Genomic DNA, 25,313 nt, shown 5'->3' on the forward strand with positions numbered 1-25,313 from the left:
GTAAAATGAGTATATTTCAAGCACATGGTTTGTACCAATAATAGAAAAATGAGACTGTGACCTTAGGAAGTCCCCATTCTAGTAATAAAAAGGAACATAAATACTGTATAACTATAAAAAGAATGTAGAAAATATAACAAAGAGCAGTGATAGGTATATGCTGAGGGCATTTTTAGAATAACAGAGAAGGGCACCAATTCTGTAGGGTGAATAAGGGGGAAGATAACAGAAGACTTCTTGGGAAGAGTGATAAATGGGTTAAGTCTCTAAGTAAGAATAGGCATTAACCAAATACAATGGAGGGGAATTCTGGCCTAGGAAGTAGCTTGAGCGAAGGAGAAAAACAGTACTAAGCATTTGAAGATCTACAAGCTGGAGAGTAGAATATAAAACTACAAATGACAAGAGATAGGACTTATAAAGGACTCAAGACCTGGATCAGATCTTTTCAGACTCTGCTAAGGTAAAGAGAATCAGGCAAGAATTTTAAGTGAGAAAGTAATACAGTCAGACATATGTTTTAGGTAGATTATTCTAGCTGTTAGAAGAAAGGATTTGAGGAGACTAAAGTGTCAAGCAAGACCAACTTAGAGGTTATTGCTACATCAAAGTCCTGGTACAAGATGAAAAGGGCCTGAACTAGAATATGGTTGCTTAAGACTGAGAAGAAGGCACACATTCAAGACATATTTTAGAAGATAAAAATAGCAGGACTTGGTACTTGTGTCTTGGAAATATGGAGCTGAAAAGGAACACAGCTAAAGTTATACAATCTATTTAGTCTCAAAAGGCATTCGGGGATGTTACTGAGGATGCTTCACTGCCAGTCAACACCTTAAGAAATCAGAGGGAGCTGACAAATACAGAAAATAAACCAACAATGCAAATTTAGCTTATGCTAAATACCAAATGAGTAGAAAACTATAAAGTTCAGAATATGGAACGATCACAAATGTATTAAATTTTAAAAAAAGATTTCCCAGTGAAACTGGGATTTATACTTTATGTTATAAGAAAACTGGATATAGCTTTAAATGTTTATTGGTATTTGACCTCTCTTTTTTTTCTTTTCTTTTTAAAAAGAATTTATGGTATTATTTTAAATAGGGATAAAAATATAGATTTCTTGCTTCTCTTGAAAATCAAGAGGCTTTCATAACACTAGACTCACACACTTTCACACATCAATTAGACCGGTCACCTCACTGCCGGCAAACACGGTCTAGTTTTTGACTTCCTGCAGTCTTCTGTGATACAAACAGTGAATGTTAGTTTCCATTTACTACCACACTTGCAGTGTTATTTTCTTACAGTAGCGAAACAGTTCCATGTTCCTTGATCGCTATCAAAGTGGGAAAATAAGAAAGATTAAGATTATTGTAATTTGAGAAAAATGGGAATATATACACCTGACCCAGTTCATTTGCTTACATTATCTGTATGCCTCTTCCAAACATTAATTAGAATTTGCAACTCCTCACATAGGTAGTGAGAAGACTTCAAACTAGTACAATCAACAAAGTACAGTCTCACTGATGAAGGCTACTTTGCAACTACACAGAACAATAAGGAAAATGAACTCAGAAAATCTCATATGTTCCACTTAAGAAAGGGTGGGAACTAAATTAGATGACTAAAAGTGGAGTATTCAGTTTGTTTTCATGTTCTAATGGTTAGAATTCAGAATAAGCAAATACTTGAGAGGCAAGCCTTAAATTCCATCCATAATTGCCGACAGGAAGGTAAGAAAAAAATATTGCACTAAAAACATATTAGATGAACAGTTTATTAAAATAATATGAGTAAAACAGAATTTGGATTAAGAGTTAAGCCCCTTAGATATGGGGAGGGGGAAGGGTAAACTGGGATGAAGTGAGAGAGTAGCACTGACATATATACACTACCAAATGTAAAATAGCTAGCTAGTGGGAAGCAGCTGCATAGCACAGGGAGATCATCTCGGTGCTTTGTGACCACCTAGAGGGGTGGGATAGGGAGGGTGGGAGGGAGACGCAAGAGGGCGGGGATATGGGGATATATGTATACATATAGCTGATTCACTTTGTTATACAGCAGAAACTAACACACCATTGAAAAGCAATTATACTCCAATAAAGATGTTAAAAAAAAAAAATTTTTTTTTAAGTTAAGCCCTGTAAAAGAAAACATATATACAAATAAATATCAAGAGGGATGAGAAGGACACTAAAAAAGATCTTTGAGGACATTAATAAAATTAGAGCAAAGCTGAAACACCACGTGGAGTGATCTCCCATAAAAGCAACTAATAACTTCTGGAATATAAGAGAAGAATGTAGCAAATAGTAGGAATATAAGATAAGAATGGTGGCAAGTAGTAGTTATAGTAATACCTGGTCTTTGAATTAGCCCTTATACTTAAAATCAGCCTGAAAAAAATTATGAAAATAAAGTCCTTGCAGAATCTTATTAATATGGTAAAGAACCATAATTTGGGGGAAAAGCTCTCTGACTTAAAAAAAAAAAAAAAAAACTGAACCATAAAGTACATAAAAGGTAATGGCAACAAAAACAAGAAACACTATGAATAAATCAGTAAGAAAACAAAAAAAAATGTGAGGAATTATGACATTCATAATGTTATTAATGTACTGTTTATCAAAAAGTCTTTAGTTTGGTGATATAAGAGATGTAGGTATAAGCCACCTTCATTATCACTAGGTCCTTAAGAAAATAGAAATCAACTCGAGCCAAATAAAAAAATTTTTTAAGTCAGCTCAAGAAGTATCTATTTTCTTTTAAAATATTTTTAGATCAAAGTTTTCCAATTAGTAAGTTTACAATATATTTTTTTCCCTTTTAATAGTTAACACAGACTTACATTTTGCCTTCATGTGGATCTTCTTCCCGGCCCTAAAGGGAAAGACATTAAGACAGTTTTTATGTAATTATTAATATACTTTTATTAAAATTAATAAAATCTTATCTTCAAACATATCTACACCCTGCCCTTCATATGTATTTATGTATATACAAGAAAAGGTGTTTCTATTCATGAAAGGTCTTTCCAAAACTCTCCCCCTTAGTCCTCTTCTCTCTTTGTTGTGATTACTCTAATCCAGGCCCTTCTCCTCTCTTTTCTTAAACTTTTAACAACAGCCAACTAGTATAATTACCTCTGTGCCCCATCCCACCCCACCACTCCAATCTGGATTCATCAGTTTCAACTGCAACTTTGCTCTGCATTAAGAAACACCAAACCAAACAAAAATAAACACATTTTAAAAACCAGACCTTTAGTACCTCTCTACTGCCCACAAACTCCTCAGTTTACAACCAGAATCCTTTACCATATGACTCAAGTCTACGTTTCCTGTCTCATACTACCATTTCTCTTTAGGTATCTATACCATGGTCACTCATAAACTACCTCTTTGCTAATCTACATTTTCCCACCACTGTAGCTTGCTCTTTTTTACTTAGAATGTCCTTTCCACTCAGTACTTCCTACCTGTTAGTTAAAACCTAAACCATCTAGTCAGGATCTATCTCAAACACTACCTCCTCAGTAAGACACTGAGTCCCTAAAACATAAACATGAACTTTTTCTCTGAATAGAAAAGACATCCTTCTTTTTTCATCTTTTCAACTTTACCCTACTCTATTTGATATTGCCATTATTTAAGATACACTAGGTGATATTCATTCCATTATCGTGGCTATAAGCATCTTAAGACCTGAGCCATTTTTTGTTAACACTGACTACCACAACCACTAGCACAACGCTTGGCACATAATTTTCACTGAATATCTGTTGAATTGTAGTCCTAGTACCCAGCACAGTACCTGACATCAAGTTTCCATTGAATAACGAAGGAAAGGGTAGAAAAATGAACTAAGTACACATGGATTTACTTCTCTAAATTTGGTACTCACTCAAATATCAAATATCTAACCAAATTAAAATCAAACACTTGCTAAATGCCTTCTATATCATAAAATGCTAAAAACAAATTACATAAAAACAAAATGCATTATCACTGCCCAAAAGGAGTTAATCTCTATATAAGAGGTTTACAGAATAAATTAATTTTAAATGTAATGGGATATAAAGTTAAGGTGCTATGGAAACACACAAAGAAACAATTTAGCTTAAGAAAGGGTGTGAAAAAAGGGGCAACATCTGAGCCGAATTGATAGATGAATCAAATTTTACAAAGCAGTTTAGCAGGGCAGGAGTGTCAAGGAAGAGGGGAAAGAATAGGCATAGAGACATCCATTCATTCAACAAACATTTACTGAATGCCTGCTAATGCCAGATTATTATTATTCTAGGCAACAGGGACACACTGAATCAGAGACAAAAATCCTCACAGAGCTTACATTCTGGAATTAAGATATAATATAGTACAAATGTGCTTGGAGAACAGTAATGAAAATTAGAATTTCTGGGTGGGAAATTCCTTAAATCCATCCAGCAACCAAATGTCTGAAATCTAGACAATCTCCAAATGGCTCTCCAATCTACAAGGATTCACTATGTTCCAATGAAGACCATTATGAAAAATTATTCTAAATACTGAAGTAAAAACTGTTTATAATTCTAACTTGGAACCATTCCACTACTAATTCAAAGTATGACCATATTCATTTTTAACAGCCACATCACATTGTTCACTCACACTGAGTTGTTAACTTGTTCTCCTTTTTTTTTCTTTCCTTGTATGTTAGGTCATGTCTCCTTATCTTAAACTGGGCTTTTTTCCCCTCCTATATTCAATGGATAGCTTTCACTTATCCTTATTAAAATTTATCTTGTTAAATTTGACCCAGAGTTCGAAGAGCCTGAGAGAAAAGTTCAACTACACCTCAATTCCTTTAAATAATCAAAATAATGAGGGTAGGGGGGTTACAGCAGAAAGAAAATCCAACATACTACTAAGAAACTTTGTAGTAAAACTAACGTAGATGTTAAGATTCTTCAGTTTGAACACTTCCTGTCCTTACAGAATAAATATCACTCTTGCTGTAGAATACAGAATTCTAATCTAGTAATTAGTTCTAATCCCAGCTCTTCCACTAAGTAACTATGTGACTATGAGTATGGAACGTATCATACCATTTCCTCAACTCCTCCCACTTTTCCTCAGTATGTTTTACTGCTACATATCAAGATCTGGCTGCCAGAATGGGCAGACAAGAGAATTAATAGCAAAGAAAAATATTCTCCACTGCCGTCCTCCTGGAACAATAATCAGAGCACAGGTTTCAGCATATTACCAGGTTCAAGGCATAATTTAAAAACAGTCACTCTGAGGGTTGTAAAAAATAACAGACAACCATTCCATCCTGCTGGACAAATCCGAAAGAGAAGAGTGAATTCCAAAACTATAATACAATGTTTAATATGTTTCAGTGATACTCAATACTGTAACTGAAATACATATGCCACTTGAACGCTGATCTGTATCTAAAAATGCACAAACATGATTATTTATAGTGTCTAAGACTACTGATAATGTATTTTGTGATGACATTGAAAACAAGGGAAATATTCAAAATATAGAACCATGTGATAATATATGTGTAATATAACTCCATTTTTCCAAGGTTACTAGAAAATTATACATATATTTGGGAGATAAAGAGTTTGAAAGCAAACGTGCAACCATTTGAGATTCCATGATCAGTTGGACATAATATCATTTATGAGGAAGTCCAAGAAGACAAAAAGGGATACAAATAAGCACACATGTTAATACATTTTTAATTTTTAGAAACTCATGAAAACATCCTGAATATTGGCAACTACAAATTAAAACATGCTTGCTTGGTTGTGCTCTTTACAAATAAATAGCATTTACCAACAGTAAATACATTTTAATGAAAAATTACTTGTACTTATGAATTGAGGTTTTTCATAAAAGAAATATATCCATAGCTAATTTCCCTGATTATGGACAAGTTCCAAAATTTAAAAAGTATTTAGAATTCTGAGAAGGAGAAGAACAAAACTTACCACCTCTTCTACTAGGTCTTCAACAATAAGACCTTGTTCATCTGTTCTTAGATTTGTAACCCACATCCATCCATCTTCTAACTCGTTATGAACAATGAACATATCTCCTTTTAAGAAACTGAAAATAGCAATTATGAAGTTATTAAAATTAAATAAAATTTTTAAACATGGAAATTTAATTGATTATGTACCACCTCACAGAGATAATATGATACTGGAAAACGCAAGGGGTTAAAGTCAAATACTCTAGATTTTTGTCCTGTTTCTGTCATCATCTACGTGTAAAAGACACTTATCTGAATCTTAATTTCAACATGCACAAAATGGGTTTAATAACAGTACCTATACTATCTGTATCACTGGATTATTGTTAAATTCAAACTGGAATTTATGTAAACAGTAATTATACATATATTACAGGCTTTGGGGTGTAACTACAAGAAAACTGAACTTTAAAATTTAAGTTTCAATGTTATTACTCTTTCAGATATAGGTTAGACATAAAATTATAAACATTAAATATTATTAACTCATTCCACATATACAGGATAAGGTTACTTTAGAAGAAGTTTATTTTAAATAAGCATAATTAGCCTTATCACACAGATGCTTATGAGCATAACATTTTTCTCATAAAAGACATTAGGGTTTATTTAATTCACTCAGCTATCCATGGTCCAACAAGTAGAGCATTCTTTCTCCGAAAGTGGTACCAAAGGGTATATATAATGAGAATGCATGCATGTTTTTTCTGTTACCAATACCTGAGTGGAGGGATGTATACACAATCTAGTTTCTTTTCATTGGAATCTAGATGTTTTCAACCTCCACACAATCACAGGATTAAAAAGTTGTTGATGTATGTCATCAATATAAAACCATCAATAATTCCTTGAACTTTTCCTTTTAGGCTTGAACAAATGCCTTTGAGTGCTTAAGGTTTTAAGATTGACTGGATGCTACCATTGACCCTGTATCTATATCCCTATCTGTAATATATATGTATTTTTTAAATAAATTTTCCTTTAAGTCTTAATATTCACAAACCAAAGTTATAGTAAGTAAATTTCTTCTCATACCTTTGAAAACTTTGTTTTTCTCTGAAATATCTGAAGCTTCACTGTTACTTGGACCAGTTCAAGAATAAAAACTTGTACACGATGCTTCAGATGCACTCTTTTTGAATAAGCACAGAATACTGCATTCTACCTTGATTCTACAACCCTTAACAATGACCAGTATTTCACTAGCTGAAAGGGGGCAGACATTACCACTTAGCCAAGTATAAATTGTTCCTTTCCGGAACCAACCACCCAAATAAATATATTAAAATAGAAGTCAAAGAGAAATGAGAAATGACAAGTTTCATTTTTGGTCAAAAGCAGTCCTAAGAGATTTTTTTTAAAATTTTGACTTGTTTCTATACTACAAACTTTTTATGATGCAAAAAACAAAAACATGAAAAATAAAAAGCTTACTGGTGGAAACATCATAATCCTAAGATTAATTATGCATTATTTTGCATTTTTCCTCAAAACAGGTTAAAGTGCTTTATTAAATCTCATTAATCTTCAGATGTTTTTACTTTAAAAAAAATACTTCTCAGGTATATATAAATTTAAAAAGACTCATAACTTCATACATATTTCTGTCATTCTAATTCTTGTTTAAATTTTCATCTTCCTAGATCAGAAGTACTCAATTTTTGGAAGGTCTCTCAGGACCCCTTTACAGTTTTAAAAATTGATACCCTAACAGGCTTTCATTTACTCATTTACATGGATTATATCTATTGATAATTACCATATTAGAATTTAAAATGTAAATGTTTAAAAATATTTATTAATTCCTTTTAAAATATTAATATACCCTATTAACATGGTAACATAAAAAATGAAAAATAATTATAATCTTTACAAGTTTAATAAGAATATTATTGCCTTGCAGTTTTGCAAATCTCATGTCTGGCTTAACTGAAAACTGCTGGATTCTCATATCCATTTCTTTATTCAATCTGTTGTTATATGGTTTTTTTGCTTAAAGTATATGAGGAAAATCTGGCTTTATACAAATATGTAGTTGTGAAAGGGATGAGTATTTTAATAGCTTTTCAGATAATTATAGATATTCTATTACATTAACCCCAAAACTTGACTAGTGGTATTTTCTTGGAGGTTGGTTGTAATGTGGAATCTAAAACTATGTATCAATGAACTTTCTGTACCATTCCAATAACCTCTATTGGTCTATTTTGCACTGTGAATGGATCTTTTACCCAGCCATAATTTTGTAACATCATGCATTGATCATTTAGAAAATGATTCACTGAGATGTGCAGATCATCCAGATATAAACACATTATACAGTATCAAAACATCACATTCTTCAATATCAGCACCAATTTCATCAGAAAAGTCATTAAGTATCTAGGAAGCTGTCAAACTCCTGATGGCAAATACAGGGTTTCCAAAATACTAATTTTTCCTCGAAAGCTCAAATTGTCATTGGCAACAAATACTGCCAGTTATTTCCCTTGAAGTAACAGATTCACTTTGTTCTTAAAAAAAAAAAAAAAAGTCAGATATTCAAGTCTGAATAACCATAATTTGCCTGTCAGTAATTCTTCTAAGTGAAAATGATGTGCACAAAAAAAAAAAAAGCAGCTAGTTCAGCTCTCAAAGCACTTCTTTTCCTCAAGACATTGAACTGTGGTACACAGTAGAGGTGCTTTATGAGTATGTCCCATTTCATCACAAAGATATTAAAAAGATGTGTAGCCATAGGTTGAGGTTTATAAAACAAATATTTTTTATTATCTCACCAAGAATATTCGTAAGAGAAACGGGCTTTTTTTGTTTAACTGCAAGCATGGGGCAGTGAAAAACGATATACATTTGTTACCACTGCCTTGATTTGTGCTAAGACACCAGCAGTTTTACTATCCATGGCTTCTGAACCACCATATAAATGTCACAGTGAAAAAGGCAAATTATGTCTTAGTATTATTATGAAAATAGTTTTGATCTTATGAATCTTCTGAATGGATCTCAAGGATCCCCAGGGTTACATGGATCACACTTTGAGAGCTGCTGTCCTAGATGACCCCACTGGGAATTTACAAATCATCCAAAATTCCCGAATATGCAGTTCAGTGCTGTTTTTCTTTCCCTTCTCTTTCTTTCACTGGCTTTTCCAGCTTAGATCACAAATAAAGGTGTGCCAATAAGAACTAAATGAGAAGTTATTTTGAGGACAATCATATAAAAATGGAATGCCTACTTGGAGATTTCAGATAGTTGAATCTTTGTTTTTTAAAATACCATATTTCCAGAAATTTTTAGTACTTCCCAAAAGTTATCACTACATTTTAAACACTGCTATTGATTTCAATGAGAAGCTGTAAACTCAGAATTAGTAATTATTCAAAGTAGCCTTAACATTTTACCAATAATAAACAAATTTTCTATCAGAAAGCTAAACTTATAGAAAGATACAGATAATTTGATAATAATTATCAAATTATATAATAAATCAAATTCTATAGAAATAATAAAAACAAATTATATATAAGAACTCTCCTTACTTTGTCAGAGATAGTCTAATAAAAGCTAAGTTATTTCTCCTGTCATCTTCACTGTGGCCTCTCTGATCCAAATTCACAGTCTGAACAGATAAGCCAACACAGGGGGACAGGGACAATGGACTTAATAATATTAAGGGCATGCTTTGCTGGATGCTATTTCCTCAATTTCCAAAACCTTCCTAGTCCAAGAGCAACAAATTTTCAGTCTTTCAAATGCCTATAAACGAGATTATATTATAAAATACCTTATTTCATCAGTGTCTGGTACTTTTGTGTAAGGGAGAATGGCTCGAACACGCCTTCTATCTTCTACTGGCTAGAAACCATAAAAAAATTGATTTACAAAAGATAACCTTTCTATGTCAAAGTCAAATTGGGTATGTCCACACAAAGGTAAAGCCAGTAAAACCCCACATTATAAATTCTGTAGGATCATTCAAACTATTTTTTACTGAGCCTCTAAATACCCAAACCCTGGAAATGCTCATCTTGTTTTGTTGTTGTTTGTACAGAAATTCTTTAACAGTATAACCAATATGTTTTTAATCAGGTAATATGAGTTATCATTTAATTTTAAATACACTACACAACATATAAAGTAACCTTTCTCCAATGATGCAGAAGACATTTCAGAATCTTGCAGCAACTTCAGCATTAGCACTATGATATCAGTAATTACTCCTCATTCATTCAGAAATATTTGTTAGGGTATCACCATACAGTACAATAAAAAAAATCTAGTAACTTAAATACAAAGTAACAGGAAAATTACTCTTTCTTTTTTTAAAGAAGTTGCCAGTTATGCTGACACTACAACCAGAATTAAATCTTGAATTATATTCTAATAAACATCACGAGAAACTGAACAAGAGCTAACCCCATTAGTAAAGTGAAATAATAAAGTTTTGAAAGATATTTTACTTGCCTCTGGCGGTGCAACTGGATAAAGCAATTTTTCTCCTTTAAGCAAACAGGAAACATGACTGTAATAACCTATTAGGTCTGACAGAGAAGAAAAACGTCTTCCACCAATGTAGTAATCCCCACACATAGCAATAATCCTATTTGTACAGGAAAAAAAAATACAGTAAAACAAAAACCTTTATAACCAATTTTTAAGACCAAGTTCCATAGAAATTATAAACCGATAATTTTCATACTTTTCCTTTATCTGCATCCTTATATTAAAACACCACTTACTAATACCTTCACCATATGCAAATTACTTGAGGTTATTTCTTTTGAAAAGATATATGTATGCATTTGATATGAAATACATATCTGACTTACAAACCTCAATTACATAATTCATTAAAATATTTATAAATCCATCCTCAGATAACTCTTACTTTCCATATTTAAAACAAAATAGCAATTTTAATTACTTTTCTTTGGCTAAAAGTAGTTTACAGATCTCTTGAAATATTTACAGAGTATAATAATAATTTCACATTTTACACGTGGTATGACAGTACTCTTAAAGTCTATTTTAAAATCTGAAAATTAAGGGTATACAAACATTTTATCAGTTAACTTTACAGGCACTAGATGATTTTTTTTTCAATGGCTCCCATAAAAATGAAATAAAAGACAACAATATATGTAAATATATTGATACAAACTTTGATATCTGTACTTGAAAATCTAGATGCCTGTTTAATTGAAATGAATGTCTGCAACAAGCTTCAGAACAGTGAAGCTAAAATGAATTAAACTGCCCTCTTAAAATACTGTTTCTGTATTTTCTGTTACTCTGTGGTCTGAAAGTATACATTTCCTTTGTTTCTGCTTTACCACTCAAAGTTTCTTTGTAGTTCTTTATACTTTAAAAGTGATAACTATACTTATGATTTGCACAAAAAAGTCCAATAATACTGTTTTTTTTTAAAAAAATGTAAGCATTCAATAGTATCTACTCTAAATCACTTATTAAATCATTTAATTGAAAACACATTTCTTTCTCCATTATTTAAATGTCACTAAAGCAGGTATATTTATGAATACTACAGCAAAATAGCTACAGTATGTAGCCTCATAATAGGAATAAAGACTTACCTAAAATGGTTGACAACATTTGTCTGGCTAAGAAATGAAAGTACAAAGGACCCTGGCCTCCGATCACTCTCTCTTATAAGGTAACTGCCGGACTTCCCTGCCTGCCTGAGGCGTTCTTCTGCTATAGTTCTATCAAGTTTTCCATGATACCACCTAAGAAAAAAGGTTAAGAGATTAGAATAAAAATAGCAACCATAAAATTACTATTGGCAGTTGAAAAACATACTACTACAGATTTTACATACCTACATGTAACTTAGACATTTACATTTTACTCTGAACCAGTCATTCCAATTTTAATTCAATTGTTTTTAATTTCTCAGTCTCTCAAAAATAATTCATTTACTCAGTTTTTACTCTGTTCGATAAGCTCAGGCCTAATCACCTCACATATTCACCTCTTCTATTTCTGCCCATCTCTCTACCTCCAGGACTGTCTACCTGTTCAAGATACAAACACTTATTACAATCTAATGCCTACCTAGAAAAATAAGAGTAAGATGGACAAATGGAAACAAATGGTTCATTTACTGCCTCTCTATATATTAAGGAACCAAGACTTGATATAACAAGGCACATGGTACCTGGGAGAAAATAAAACTTTATTCCATTTTAATGTTTGTGCCCTAAAATAGGAAAACAGAATGACACTGTCTAAAGGCTGCTATTCTAATTTCCTATTTCAATATGAAGCTGATTATTCTCTTTTGTCTTAAGATGATCCACTCCATAACCACACATTTGAACTCTTCAAATTTACTTAACAAACATGTGGAAAATACTGGGTTGGCCAAAAAGTTCGTTTGGTTTCCCCATAACATCTTACAGAAAAACCCAAAAGAACTTTTTGGCCAAACCAATAAACAATACCTTTGTCCCTTTAACTTTCCTGCTCTCAATTTAACTATCTTCTATCTACCATACTACTAGATGATTTGCTTAAATGACTGGCTATACCATGGCTACAACTCTAGCATTATCCATACTACCAATCTATGCCTATAAAAGCCACATGGATTGATATAAACAGAAGCACACTTAGAAACAGACTGGAATTTTCATATGGTCATGGTAACAAATCTACAAAGTAATTGTTATGAAATATTTTTACACTTTTCTTTGGTACTTGTCTAACTTGAAACATTCAGAGGAGAACAATAAACACTCATATTACATTGATATACTTAATATCTAGCCATAAGTTGACAGTCAAGACTATAATAAAACTATGACTATTTTTGTAAGGTTGCTGTAATGAAAGCTTACATTGACTCCTTAGTTTTTTCTTTTTTTTAACTTAGAAATTCCCCAAAGAATTATTGTTAATTTTCTTCTAACAACCAACCCATTTATTTGACAGTTTATACATAAGACAGAAATAAAATAAATGATGAAAAACAATCATGAAGCTTCATCATAACTGAACAGAAAAAACATAATTGTAAACCATTAGTATTAGGGGAAGAAAGGAAAGAACAATAAACATTGCATTCCTCTAAAATTCTAGTCTTAGTTCAACCACTGTCTTTGAGGCTACTGACCTCAAAGCGAATTTAGCTTTTAAGAGCTGTTTGTGGTTTTGTTTTGTTTTGTTTTTAATTCTAATAGGAAAAACTTGGACCAATGATCATTAAAAGTTCCTTGAAGAGCTAAAATTTAATGATAGATGATCAGGACAATATTTTGAAATTCTAGGCTAGAAGTTTATTTAACTGTGAAAATATATGGGACAACCTTGGAATGTGAACCTGGTACATTCCTTATTACCTAAAGTAGTGGAGCTAACCCGCAGAGCAGATTTACACATTGAACAAAGACAAAGTTAAGGACAATTTTAAACAAAGTACCTATTTTTGTATACTTGATACTTGTTAAATTTCTGGTGTGTTTTAAGCAAAATGTCAAGATTAAAAGATTTTTTAATCTCATTCATCTAGTGAACTCACCATAAGATGATACACAAAGGTGCATGAGGCATTACACAACAACTAATTTATAATAAATACCTGTCTAAAGACTTTTATATATTTGTGATTTTCAGTTTTTACATCTATGTACTTTCTATAAGATTCTGGCATTAAAACAGATATTCAGTTCAAGACAGAGACATAAATCTTAATAAACAACTTTGTTTCCTGATTATTACTAATTCCTTTTATGCCAAAAACTCTTGTTTTGAACACATTAGGTAAAACATGTCAATTCTTGATTATGACTATAAACTGAAATTAAATTATCCAATAATAGGCTTATGAGCACATATGTAGTTGAGCATGATCCTCAAAACATTCCATTGTTACAAGTCTCCAACTGTTCTAGGAAAAACAGTGAATGGTCTTAATCAAAACTTAGAATTTCTTGAATTATCTTTATTGTTCACTTCAAATTATCAAGGTGAATCATACTAACAAGAATATTTTAAATATATCTGCACAGATAGGATGGCTGCACTGATACCTCCTAAACGTCTTCAGAAGAGATTAAGCTGACTGGTGAGACTAGGACTTATCAGAAACCTCCATAATTATGGTCAAGTCTCTATACTTTGTACCTCATTACTATCACTTGTAAAAAAAAAAAAAAAAAGGGAAAATAATCTCCATCTCAACCTCAGAACACATTAAATATTTGTCCTAAACTCCTTCAAAGAAAAACAAAACTGAAAAAGCACTCTATAGGCTGTATAGTATAATGGTTAAGAGTAAAGACTCCAGAGTCACTGCTTGTGTTTGAATCCTAGCTCTGCCACTTGGCTGTACAAATATGGGCAAATGTATTATTTCTTAGCCTGAGTTTCCTCATCTAAAAAAGGCACATAATAACAGTACCTGCTTCATAGAAGGTTGCATTATTATAAATGAAATAATACATACAAAATTATATTAATTATATAAATTATATACAATATACATAGACTATGGGGCTAATTCAGCTTCATCAATGAAAATATCAAATTTTATACTGTTGCATAATGGATGATTAATTTGTAGATCACCTAAGCCTCTGTTATCTTCCTACCTTCCAGTTCTGTTTACACTGCATCTAATTTTGGGAAGAGAACAGGAGAAACCAATCTTCATTTCTGCTAAAACATTGATTTTTAAGAGGAAATTTCTTTTTCCAAAGCGTCTTTTTTGAACAGTAACGGATCATACATATTAATTGACGTTGGAAGCTCCGAAGTATTCATAAACTAGAAATTCTTCCACTTCTCCTGGCAATTCTAGAAGGAAACCCTCAAATAGCCCCACTCTTTCCCCAATGTGGATATATTCTTTGGAGGAATGGCAGAGACAATATGCATTTGAGATACTGTGACTTAAATTTGCCTAAATACTTTAATAATAAAATATCTAATGTTCTCCTATTTAAAAGTAAACTATCCCCCTCTCTCTCTCTTTCAAGGAAGATTGGGAAAAGAAACAGCAGGAAATTTAAGAAGTAAATACATTTTTCTCAGCTAGTTTTGCAATTTTTGGTTGCAAAATCTTACAGATATGGAGTCTCTTGATTTCATTTTCTTAGACACTACACAATCAGTTTATCTAAAATAAAACATCCAAGATGAAACTACATATTAAATAAGTCAACAAGAGACAAGTTGGACAAGCTGCAGGAATCATTTTACTTTTAAATTTGGAATTACATGAATGTTTTTATAAACATGTTGTACATTGGTGCAGTATATTTAAGAGGCCTTGGGAGGGCCTTTGTGTTTTTTAGTCTCTCCTAATCAGGTAGAATAATATAGAAATCTATACAATGGGAAAACAACCTGGTGTGAATATAAGACAGACACAACTCAAACTACACAATTATTTAAAACTAACGTGACAATACTAAATGGAAACTGTCTACTACAGTAGAAAACAATTAAAATAGCACTACCATCAACAAGCTTCCTTTGTCTAAAAAGGAAACTAAATTGAAGTTCCCAGCAGATCACTTTTACTTTCCACTATGCTCTTCTTCCTAGTTATGTCACTGACAGGCACTGAAGTTCTCAGAGAGAAACATAAGTGCAGAAATCTAATTGCCAAAAAATCTCTTGTCACCTGAATTACCTGGAACTCTGTGTGCCTGATCATACCATGAACTTCTAAAGTTTTTCTGTAACTCTCAAAGATGTTAATCGTATTTTCTCACACATGCTGTCCTTTCTGAAATTAAATTGGTTATTTCAGTCTGGTTAAGACATATACTAAAAACATTTGCTAAATCTACTATAAATCTCCGAAAACCTCCATATTTCTTTTGTTTGTTTGTTTGCGGTACTCGGGCCTCTCACTGTTGTGGCCTCTCCCGTTGCGGAGCACAGGCTCTGGACGCGCAGGCCCAGCGGCCATGGCTCACGGGCCCAGCCGCTCCGCGGCATGTGGGATCCTCCCGGACCGGGGCACGAACCCGCGTCCCCTGCATCGGCAGGCGGACTCCCAACCACTGCGCCAACAGGGAAGCCCTCCATATTTCTTTTTAACTAACGTAGTCCCCACAGTCATACGGTCTGAGCTGGTGGTCAAGAAAAATAAACTAACTTTTTAAAGTGAAGGCAAAGTATAGAAAAGATACCTTATAGTAAATGATTTTATTGTCTTTTTCCCCCCACATTGTTATGCAGACAGACTAAAATTTGGTCACTAGTAAATTCACCTGAACAACCACTAGACTAAGCATAAGAGGTATAGTATGCCTTAGACCAATTGCATTACTTAAGAAATATTCATGTGTATGTTTGACATCTTGAGTATATTTGTGTGTTCAGGCAAATAAGAAGTATGTGTGTATGTCTGTGTGTTTGTCTATGCATTTAGTTACATATCTCAGATCAAATTAGCTCAAGAAAAGAACAGAAATTCTATTTCCTTTTGCCACAGGTAACATATTTACAGGGTCCAAAGGAGGTTTAAGTTCTGTGGGAGTATTTTTTAAAGAAACAGCACTGTTACATGTCCATCCACCCAAAAATTCAGTTTACTGAAAGACTAATATACTAAAGGTGGAACCAACAACACAATGCTTATGCAATCAAAAGTTTATACTGGACTTCCCTGGTGGTCCAGTGGTTAAGACTTTGCCTTCCAATGCAGGGGTGCGGGTTCAATCCTTGGTAGGGGAGCTAAGATCCCACATACCTCACAGGCGAAAAACCAAAACATAAAACAAAAGCAATATTGTAACAAATTCAGTAAAGACTTAAAAAGAGTTTATATTGAAGTACACTTGACCAAGATAGTCTCATTCTCACTAACCTTAACTCCCATCACCCTGGAAAACAGATAATGAAGAGTAGAAAGAGCCACACCCTCTCCAAAAAATGTTATACACTAATCAAACATATTTATTTAAAAAAACAAAGGAAAAGGAAAAGCACAATACTTACTAGCCAGAGGCTAACATCAATTCCTACCTCACAGCCTCTATCCCTTATATCAGTGAAATTTCATTTCTCAAAAAAACTACCAATTCTTACAGTTGACCTTTTCTTAGAACTTCAACAATTACAGGGTCATATCAGTAACTAAGTACATGAAAAGAGGGCAACGAATGACTTGTGACCATCTGGTCCAACAAACGCATTACTGCAACACAGCTGTAAACTATCTTGAAGGGTAGTTTTTCTATTTAAAAGAAACACTGTGATTTTTTTGTTTTGCTTTGTTTAATTTCACAATGTTCAATCTAAAACTTTGGAGGGTATGGTGATTCAGTGGCTACCTACTGCAACTATAACATTTCTTAACCTGTATTTTAAGATATACCTTTAAAACACTGAATCTGAAGTTTAAAAGCAAACTTTAGTCTGGCATGGCCTTTTATTTAGTCCATCTCCAACAAACTGTGTGTCAAGCATTGGGCTACGTGGTAGAAAAACAAGTTAATACCACAGAACTCCATGACATAGGTCTCATGGAGAACACAGACAAATCAGGCAACTGCAATCTGATACAGCAAGTACTAGAATGCGGGGGCATATGGAAAAACTTCAGTCTTAGCATTTTAGTATACACTTCCTGAAAAAACTGATGGCTAAACGGAAACCTACAAGACAAGTAGCAACTAATTCAGAGAAAGCAAGGGACTGAGAAGGTGAGAAAGATGTCACTGGCAGAGGGAAAAAGTAAAGACAAGCAAAGGCCAAAAAATGTTCATATACAGATATGGGAATATGAGAATACTTTAAACTTTCAAAATATACTTTGCAAGCCTAATTCTTATCAGATAATATGGAAAGAATATAACCTTCTGAATTAGACTAGATTTATAACCTTACTTGCTGAACTTCTTTCAGTACCTCAAAGAGAAATGTATCTCAAAGAACATTTTAAAAGTTCAAAATATTCTCAGATCTATCCACTCATCTGCTCCCACCAATAACCCAAGGTGGGGGCAGGCATTAGAACACAGCACTCAAAGTTCTCCACTGTAAGTCCATTATTCTCTCCTATTTCCCCTATATCCCAAACAAATTACATTTATTCATTCAACAAATATTTTTTAAGCACCTGCTATATTTAGGCACTGTTTTAGACATAGGTTTTCTCCCTATGCTTTCTCAAAATGTTTTTCCTATGTAACATTTTTTTTAAATAAGGTGAAAAGATTATGCAATTTAGCCAAAAGTCATCCTAAAATTAAGGTATTTTCTATGTTTTTATTTCCCCTCAGAAATGTCTATTTCTCTATTCTCACTCATAGAAATATCAGTATCTCTTCAGCTCAAATTATAACTTCTCTATGAGGATAATTCCCAAATTGTTCTCCCTAAAGCTGGCTTTCCTCCCAAGCTTCAGGCCTAAGTTACCAAGTACCTGCTAAGAATCTTCACCTTAAGATGACTATAGCCAAATCTAAAATATCAGCAACTATCCTTACAAACATACACATGCACGCATGCACACACACACACACACACACACCTCTTCCTCTTTACTCCTCTATCCTGTTAATGGCACCAGCATCTTTCCCAGCGTTTAGACTCAAAACTTCAAAAGCAACACTGATTCCTTCCTATCTCTCTACCCTTAACACTACTGCCAACTCGCATATTGCATCTCCAACCTCACCAATTACTCTCGTTCAGGCCCTCTTTTTCTCTTTCTATTTCAACCCATCCTACAACTATGCAAAGATTATACTCCAATAAAGACGTTAAAAAAAAAAGAAAAAAGACTTCCCCATCATTCTTTCCCACATCCCTTCTCTTCTTTCTCTCCTGCTTCTCATCTTGACTTATGTCACACATCAATCCACTCACCCAAGCTATTAGGTAAAACTATATACTGCTGTGTTTTTTAAGGTCAAAAAAAAAAAATTACATATGGTTCAACCTAGTGGAAACCTCTCCATCAGTACCTCTGACTTATTCCTCTATTCTATTTACCTCATATCCAATTAGTCAAAAAGCCTTAACAATTCCAAATTCTCAATACCCTTTTATCTGTCTAGTCTTTTCCCTTCCCACTGTCAACATCCTTCCTCATCATGTCCTGTAGTAATTCCTGCATTAGGTCTTCTAGCTTCACTGCTCTTCTATTTCCTTATGCATCTGTAATAATACCTCCCCAAACAGCTATGCTTGAAACCGCATCTCAAAAACTGAAATGGTCCCATTGCTTACAGAATAAAATCCGAACTTTTGACATGACATTCAGTAATTCTTATGACTTTTCCAGTCTTCACAGGACTACTTGCCACTTCCTAAACACATCAAGCACATACTTTGAAGCCTCTCTCCCTTTGATCATGCTATTCTTTTCATTTGAAATGCCCTTATTGCCTGCCTACGGAAATCCATGTCATTCTTCAATGTCTACCTCACGTGCTATCTCCTTGAACCTCTGGGCATAATTAATCTTCTTCTTTCATACTCCCAGCCTATTTCTTATACTCTTTTTTGACATTTTATCTTACTGTAATAAAGTTAGTCATTTTCACATCTAGTTTTTCCATTAGATTGGAAAGTACTTGAGGACACTGGGCACGTTAAGTCATCTTCACATTCTCTACTCTAGCCCTTGGCACAATGCTTTCAGCATGGTAGGCGTTGACAGGTGGGAGGCCAAGAAAAACAAATTTATCAAAAATTCCTGCCTACGCTGAAATTCTCAAGTCATAATCCCTTACTGGTATCCACACGGAGAATGCCTTGCATTCTCCCATTCAAACTATTTCCTCAAGCTGCACTGTCCTCCCACCTGCATTCTAGAGATCTTTTATCACTCTTCCCTCCAGGGGACACCGTGACTCCAGGCTGAGCCTAAATGCCACCCCCTCAAAGGAATCTTCCAAAGACCATTCTGCCCAAAGTGATGTTTCAAGTCTAAAAATCATCTAGTATATGCCTTGTAGTCACATCTATTTTCTCAGTAGAAAAACTGAGTAGAAATATTAGTTTACTCACCTAAATACCCCCAACCTCTCCTACTCTGAACTTCCACAATACTGGCAATTTATACAAATTGTTGACACTCAAAGACATTGATTTGGTTGTTGCCTATTCAGCACCCATCCCATTCGGGGAAAACACACTCACACCACCCTCTGGATACTCTTCCTCCCCCACTTCCGAGGAAGCTTTCATTTTCTTTGAAGAATGCAGCCTAGTCAAAATCGATCATTCCATGATGAGCACCTGAACCAAGCAGAGTTCTTCACGCTGAAACTGACAGTCAGTCTTTTTCTGAAGGCAAAAGCTACAGGAAGCAAGGTCAAAGAAAGGGTTTTTGTTTATTTACTTGCTAGGTTTTCCACCACTTGGAAGACCCAGTCTATAATAAGAAAGAATGAAGGTGACAGGGCCAAACAGATACAGAGATGGAACTAAAGATTCATGAGAACATTCAAATCCCTGTTGCACTTATCTCTGAGATCCCAGTTACAAGCCTACCCTTCCCTTAGTTTAGCTGTTCATCTCACCCATCTATTACCTCTAGACCAGTTTTTTGATCTCCAGGTCCTTTCACATATTTAAAAAATTACTGGACCCCCAAGAAATGTGTTTATGTAGGTAGTTTCTATCAATATTAATAGAAATTAAAACTGAGTACATTCTAAATGTTTACAATTTTAAATTAACACATAGTGGAGTTAATATTGTCAATATAGAAAACATATTCTTTATATAAGATAACTATAATTTCCCAAAAACATTTAGTGAAAAGAGTAGCCTTATTTTAAATTTTATATACTCTTTCATAGCTCACTTAATAGAAGACAGCTGGATTCTCATATCTGTTTCTGAATTCAATCAGTTGCTGTATATTGTTTTGGTTCATAGGTTACGAAAACTACTACTCAATGAAGCCACTTAAAAGTTAAATAAAATGTACAATCTAACCACACCTATAAATGTTCCATTCTGCTATTAAAATCCATTGGTGTACCATTTATTCATGCATATTTTGTAGCATTATGCAATAGCCACTTGGCAATATTGGTTCACTGAGTTATGAAGAGCTTCCAAGTGTTAACATGTTTTATTTTATAATATCAAAATATCACATTCTTTATATCACCACTACACAATAATGTAGGCTTGGGTTGTCTAAACTGCCTATCTCCCCCTTGCCCAGCTTGTAGGAGATAATCTCGAAGCCCTTGAAATATCCTGCCCAGTAAGAGTGTCTTTGTTTACTGAGAACCTTGGGCCATGCCAGATCATTTATGCTAATATGATTTTATGGTGGGGGATTTGGTCCACCTCTGAAGTCAAACTGATGCAGTAACTAAGGTCTGCCACAAGGGGGCGCCAGGCCCACATGACTACACCTTAATAAAAATTTTAAACCGCAAGGCTCAGGTGAGCTTTCCTGATTGGCAATACTTCACATGTGTTGTCCCACATTGTTACTGAGAGAATTAAGCACTGTCTGTGTGACTTCACTGGGAAAGAACAACTAGAAGCTTGCATCTGTTCTCTCCTGGACTCTGCCCTATGCACTTTCTTTCTTAGCTGATTTTAATGTGTCCTTTGGCTATAATAAACTGTTACTGTGAGTGTAACAGCTCTGCTGAGTTCTGTTTGTCCCTCTAGAAAATCACCGAATCTGAGGGTGGTTTTAGGAACCTCCAACAACAGGCATCAATATAACATGGGTGTCACAACTCTTTTCAGGTAGTAAGTGTAACCTTGAAGAAAAAGTGGCACTGTCTTCAAAAAAGTGATCTGACCTTGGGTTTGGTGGTGTTCTTCAAGAAATAAAAAGTATCACATGTGTACATTATACATCCTTTCTAGCTGACCACAGATTTGTTCTAGAGTTCAGCATAGTCCGGAGCCTGTGCTCCGCGACGGGAGAGGCCACAGCAGTGAGAGGCCAGCGTACCGCAAAAAAAAAAGAAAAAAAAAAAAGTAAGTTGGTAGAGTTCAGCATAAAAGTTCTAATTTTTGTTTTGTTTTGTTTTAGTGAAATGCCATGTCCGTTGCTAATTCTAGCTATTATAGTTGCACGTGTGAAAAATATCTATATTGTAGTTTATGGATTGGTAGCATTTCAAATAAATGGTATATTTAAATACTGACCTGAAATTTTTTGATATGCTTATCAGTTGACATTTTTTCTCAGCTCAAGAGTCTAAATTATTTTTTAATTATAGCTTTTAATATTAGATTTATTCTTTTAAATATATTAGGAATTTAAATATAAGCATGCAATTTTATCTTGGAACAAGAAAAGAATTCCTCACAAATGATTTTTCTCTTTGGAAGAAATAAGCTGCAAAAATATCTGTTAAACTACATACAGTTTGTAAATGAGCGCAGCTCATTGAAGCTTCATATACCTTCGTAAGGTATACGAAGATTATAGGATGTAATATTTTATCCAACTAGTTCTTATATTTTGAAAAAATGTTAAATAGTTTAGTAATGCCATAAGAAATCTTTGTCCAGAAAGAAAAATATCATCAGAAAAGACATTAAGTATTTAGGAAGCTCTCAAATTTACAGTTGCAGGTAACAAGGTTTCCAAAATTCTAATTTTTACTTGAATGCTCAAATTTTGCTTGAAAGCACCAAATACTGTCAGTTATTTCCCTTAGAGTAGAGGCTCACTTTATTCTTTTCCCAAAAAAGTTTCTGCCAAATACTCAAGTTTGACTAACCAAGGTTTGTCTGTCAATCATTCTTTATAGTAAAATAGTGTGCCATAAAAGAAGGGGTCAGTTCAGCTCTCAGCTCAAATAATCACACCACTTCATTTCAAGACAAAGTACTTAGGGATGCAGCATTATGTGAATTTTCCATTTCATCACACTAAATATTAAAAAGACATATGCTCAAGAATTGCAACTTAATAAAATTAATAATTTTCACTGCTCCATCAAAGACATTCTTAATTGAAACTGGCTTTTTTCTTTTTCTTTACAAGTGTATGGCAGTGATAAATAAAGTGCCTAGTAGTATAGTTTGGTGACACTGCATTAATTTATACTGAAGTACCAGAAGTTTTTACCTCCTATTGCTTTGCACCATCAGTGCAAATGTCAACAAAATGGAAATGGTAAATAATGACTTAGTATTATGAAAACCTTTACAGACCTCCGAAAGGGTCTCAAGGAACCCCAGGGTTCCTTGAAGCCAATATCCTAGTCAAAGCAGACTAAAAGAATCCTAGGGAAGCTATTCCAACCTCTTGAAGCATCTCAGCTAAGCCTGTCACCTTTAATATGGAAGACAAGGCCATTGCCAATATTATAACCAAAATTTTAATTCTTCCCTTTCTATTTCTTTATGCCAAGCTCACCCAGCCTCCATTAGTTATGAATTTTTGGTTGTCATTGTTTTTATATAAGATCAACTCTGTTATGAAGCACCCTATTTCCAAATATTTTATTAATTCAAACATTATTTTATTTTATTGACGTTTCAGGTTTTTTTAACTTCCTAGCTTTGACGTCTTTCTCTACTAATATTTTGATGAATAATTCCATTCTCTTTAGATTACTAATTTTTCTTTAGTTGAATTACAGGCTTATGGAATTCTTTAAATTCCTTAGTTTCCACTTGATGGTTTGATTCCTTACCTTTAACATAATTTCAGCAATTATTTTGGAATGTCTTACAGATCACTCTAAATTATGCTCAAAGAAATGAACTTCAAGCCAGCCAATTATCATCTAATTGACCTTCAAAGTCAATAAGCTCCTTGACATGACTTGCCATAGTGAACAATCTGAGCCTTTCCTCTAGTCAAAACATTACATATGCCTCCTTCCTCTTCAACCCCCAAAGCCTTCTCTCCAGATCACCCAGCCAGCAGCACATCTGTCAACCACCTCACACACATCAATTCCAGAAAATGACGCTGTGGCACATAAAAACTGAATATGCAGTGGGAGGCATATTACAAAAAGTATTCATTAATAGTCCTGCCACAACCAATTAGCTGTTTGGAAAGTCATCAGGCAAAGATTTCCAAACAAAATACACAAAATAAGTGCAGGAGAAATTAAATAATTATTTTTTAAATCAAACTATAAAAACTATAGGTTTACATATAAATCTTAATATGATAATCCATGCTTAAAAGCCAAAACAAAAAAGCTACAAAGATTGATTTGACAGCACAAAAACTTGGTATGACAAAAAAAAAGTAAGCAAAATTTTAAATGCACACGTGCTCATATAACACAAACAAGGAACATCACTGTAGTTGTTTTCAATTCCAAAAGATTAAATAAAAATTAATAACTAGAGATGAGTAAATAAACTATGTACATCCAATAGAAAACTATGTAGCTACTTAAAAGAATAATCCAAATGTACACAAGTACAAAATCTCCTCAATGAGTCCTATTCTGACTACACTAATTAAAATTTGCACCCTCCCTTCTGGCACTATTAATACCCCTTTATCCTATCCAATTTTTTCTTCTTCTTTTTTTTTTTACCATAGCACTTATTACCTCTAATATTTTGTATGATTTATTTACTATGTTTATGTCTTCCCCCAGCAAAATGTAACCGCCAAAGAAGCAAGTATCTTCATCTGTTCATTCATTTATCCTAAGCATCTAGAACAGTACCTGGTATATGATAGGTTCTAAAAAGTTTATCTGTTAAATAAATAAATACACAAAAAAATGACATAGTTGAGCTTAGAAAGTCTAACTAGAGAACTGAGAGCCAATGGTAGACAGGGATTTTTTTTTTTAACTAAAGAATAATTTTGTATACATTTCTGTACATACTGCATTTTTTACCATGTGTGCAAGTATATATTGCCTACTGAAAACTTAATAATCTTAATGCTCATAAAAATATGTATTCAATAGTATACATATATGTGTGTGAATGAAAATATATATTATGTATATACTATATAATAGCAATGGCTACTACTAAGAACAGTGAGATTACGGAGGTATGAAGAAATGGAGTAGACATTTTCCTGTATTTTTTTTTAACAAGAGGTATTTATTAATTCTTGTCACATTACTTGCAGCAGAATAATCCTCCAACCAAGAAAACCAGAAATGGCAAATAGAATACGAGGAAAAAAAAAAAAAAAGGTTTGTCCATTTGAAGTCATCCAAGAACTGGTAAGGCAACTAGAATCTGAGGAGCCAAAATTTCAGAGAAAGTCAGAGTGCCGTTCAGTAGCCACTTGCCTACCTTTCCCCTCAGAGTATTTGCTGATTGCAGTCACAAAGCAAGAGGCTGATAATCCATGCAAA

At 33.6% G+C, this 25,313-nt stretch overlaps 1 protein-coding gene across 2 annotated transcripts in view; it reads right to left on the bottom strand.

The window, feature by feature from the left end:
* RASA1 (RAS p21 protein activator 1) overlaps positions 1 to 25,313 on the bottom strand; it is a 109,211-nt gene that overhangs the window by 47,466 nt on the left and 36,432 nt on the right. The window contains exons 2-6 of one of the 2 annotated variants that reach the window (XM_082624070.1): positions 11,637 to 11,789; positions 10,507 to 10,642; positions 9,827 to 9,897; positions 5,999 to 6,116; positions 2,861 to 2,892 (exon numbers count right to left, since the gene is read on the bottom strand). In XM_082624070.1, the coding sequence (XP_082480196.1) occupies positions 2,861 to 2,892; positions 5,999 to 6,116; positions 9,827 to 9,897; positions 10,507 to 10,642; positions 11,637 to 11,789 (510 nt within the window). Of the gene's footprint in view, positions 1 to 2,860; positions 2,893 to 5,998; positions 6,117 to 9,826; positions 9,898 to 10,502; positions 10,643 to 11,636; positions 11,790 to 25,313 lie in introns of both variants that reach the window. The other variant, XM_082624071.1, reaches the window with a different exon arrangement.

Source organism: Mesoplodon mirus, assembly GCF_964341445.2.
Source record: "Mesoplodon mirus genome assembly, chromosome: 5".
Taxonomy (NCBI): Eukaryota; Metazoa; Chordata; class Mammalia; order Artiodactyla; family Ziphiidae; genus Mesoplodon; species Mesoplodon mirus.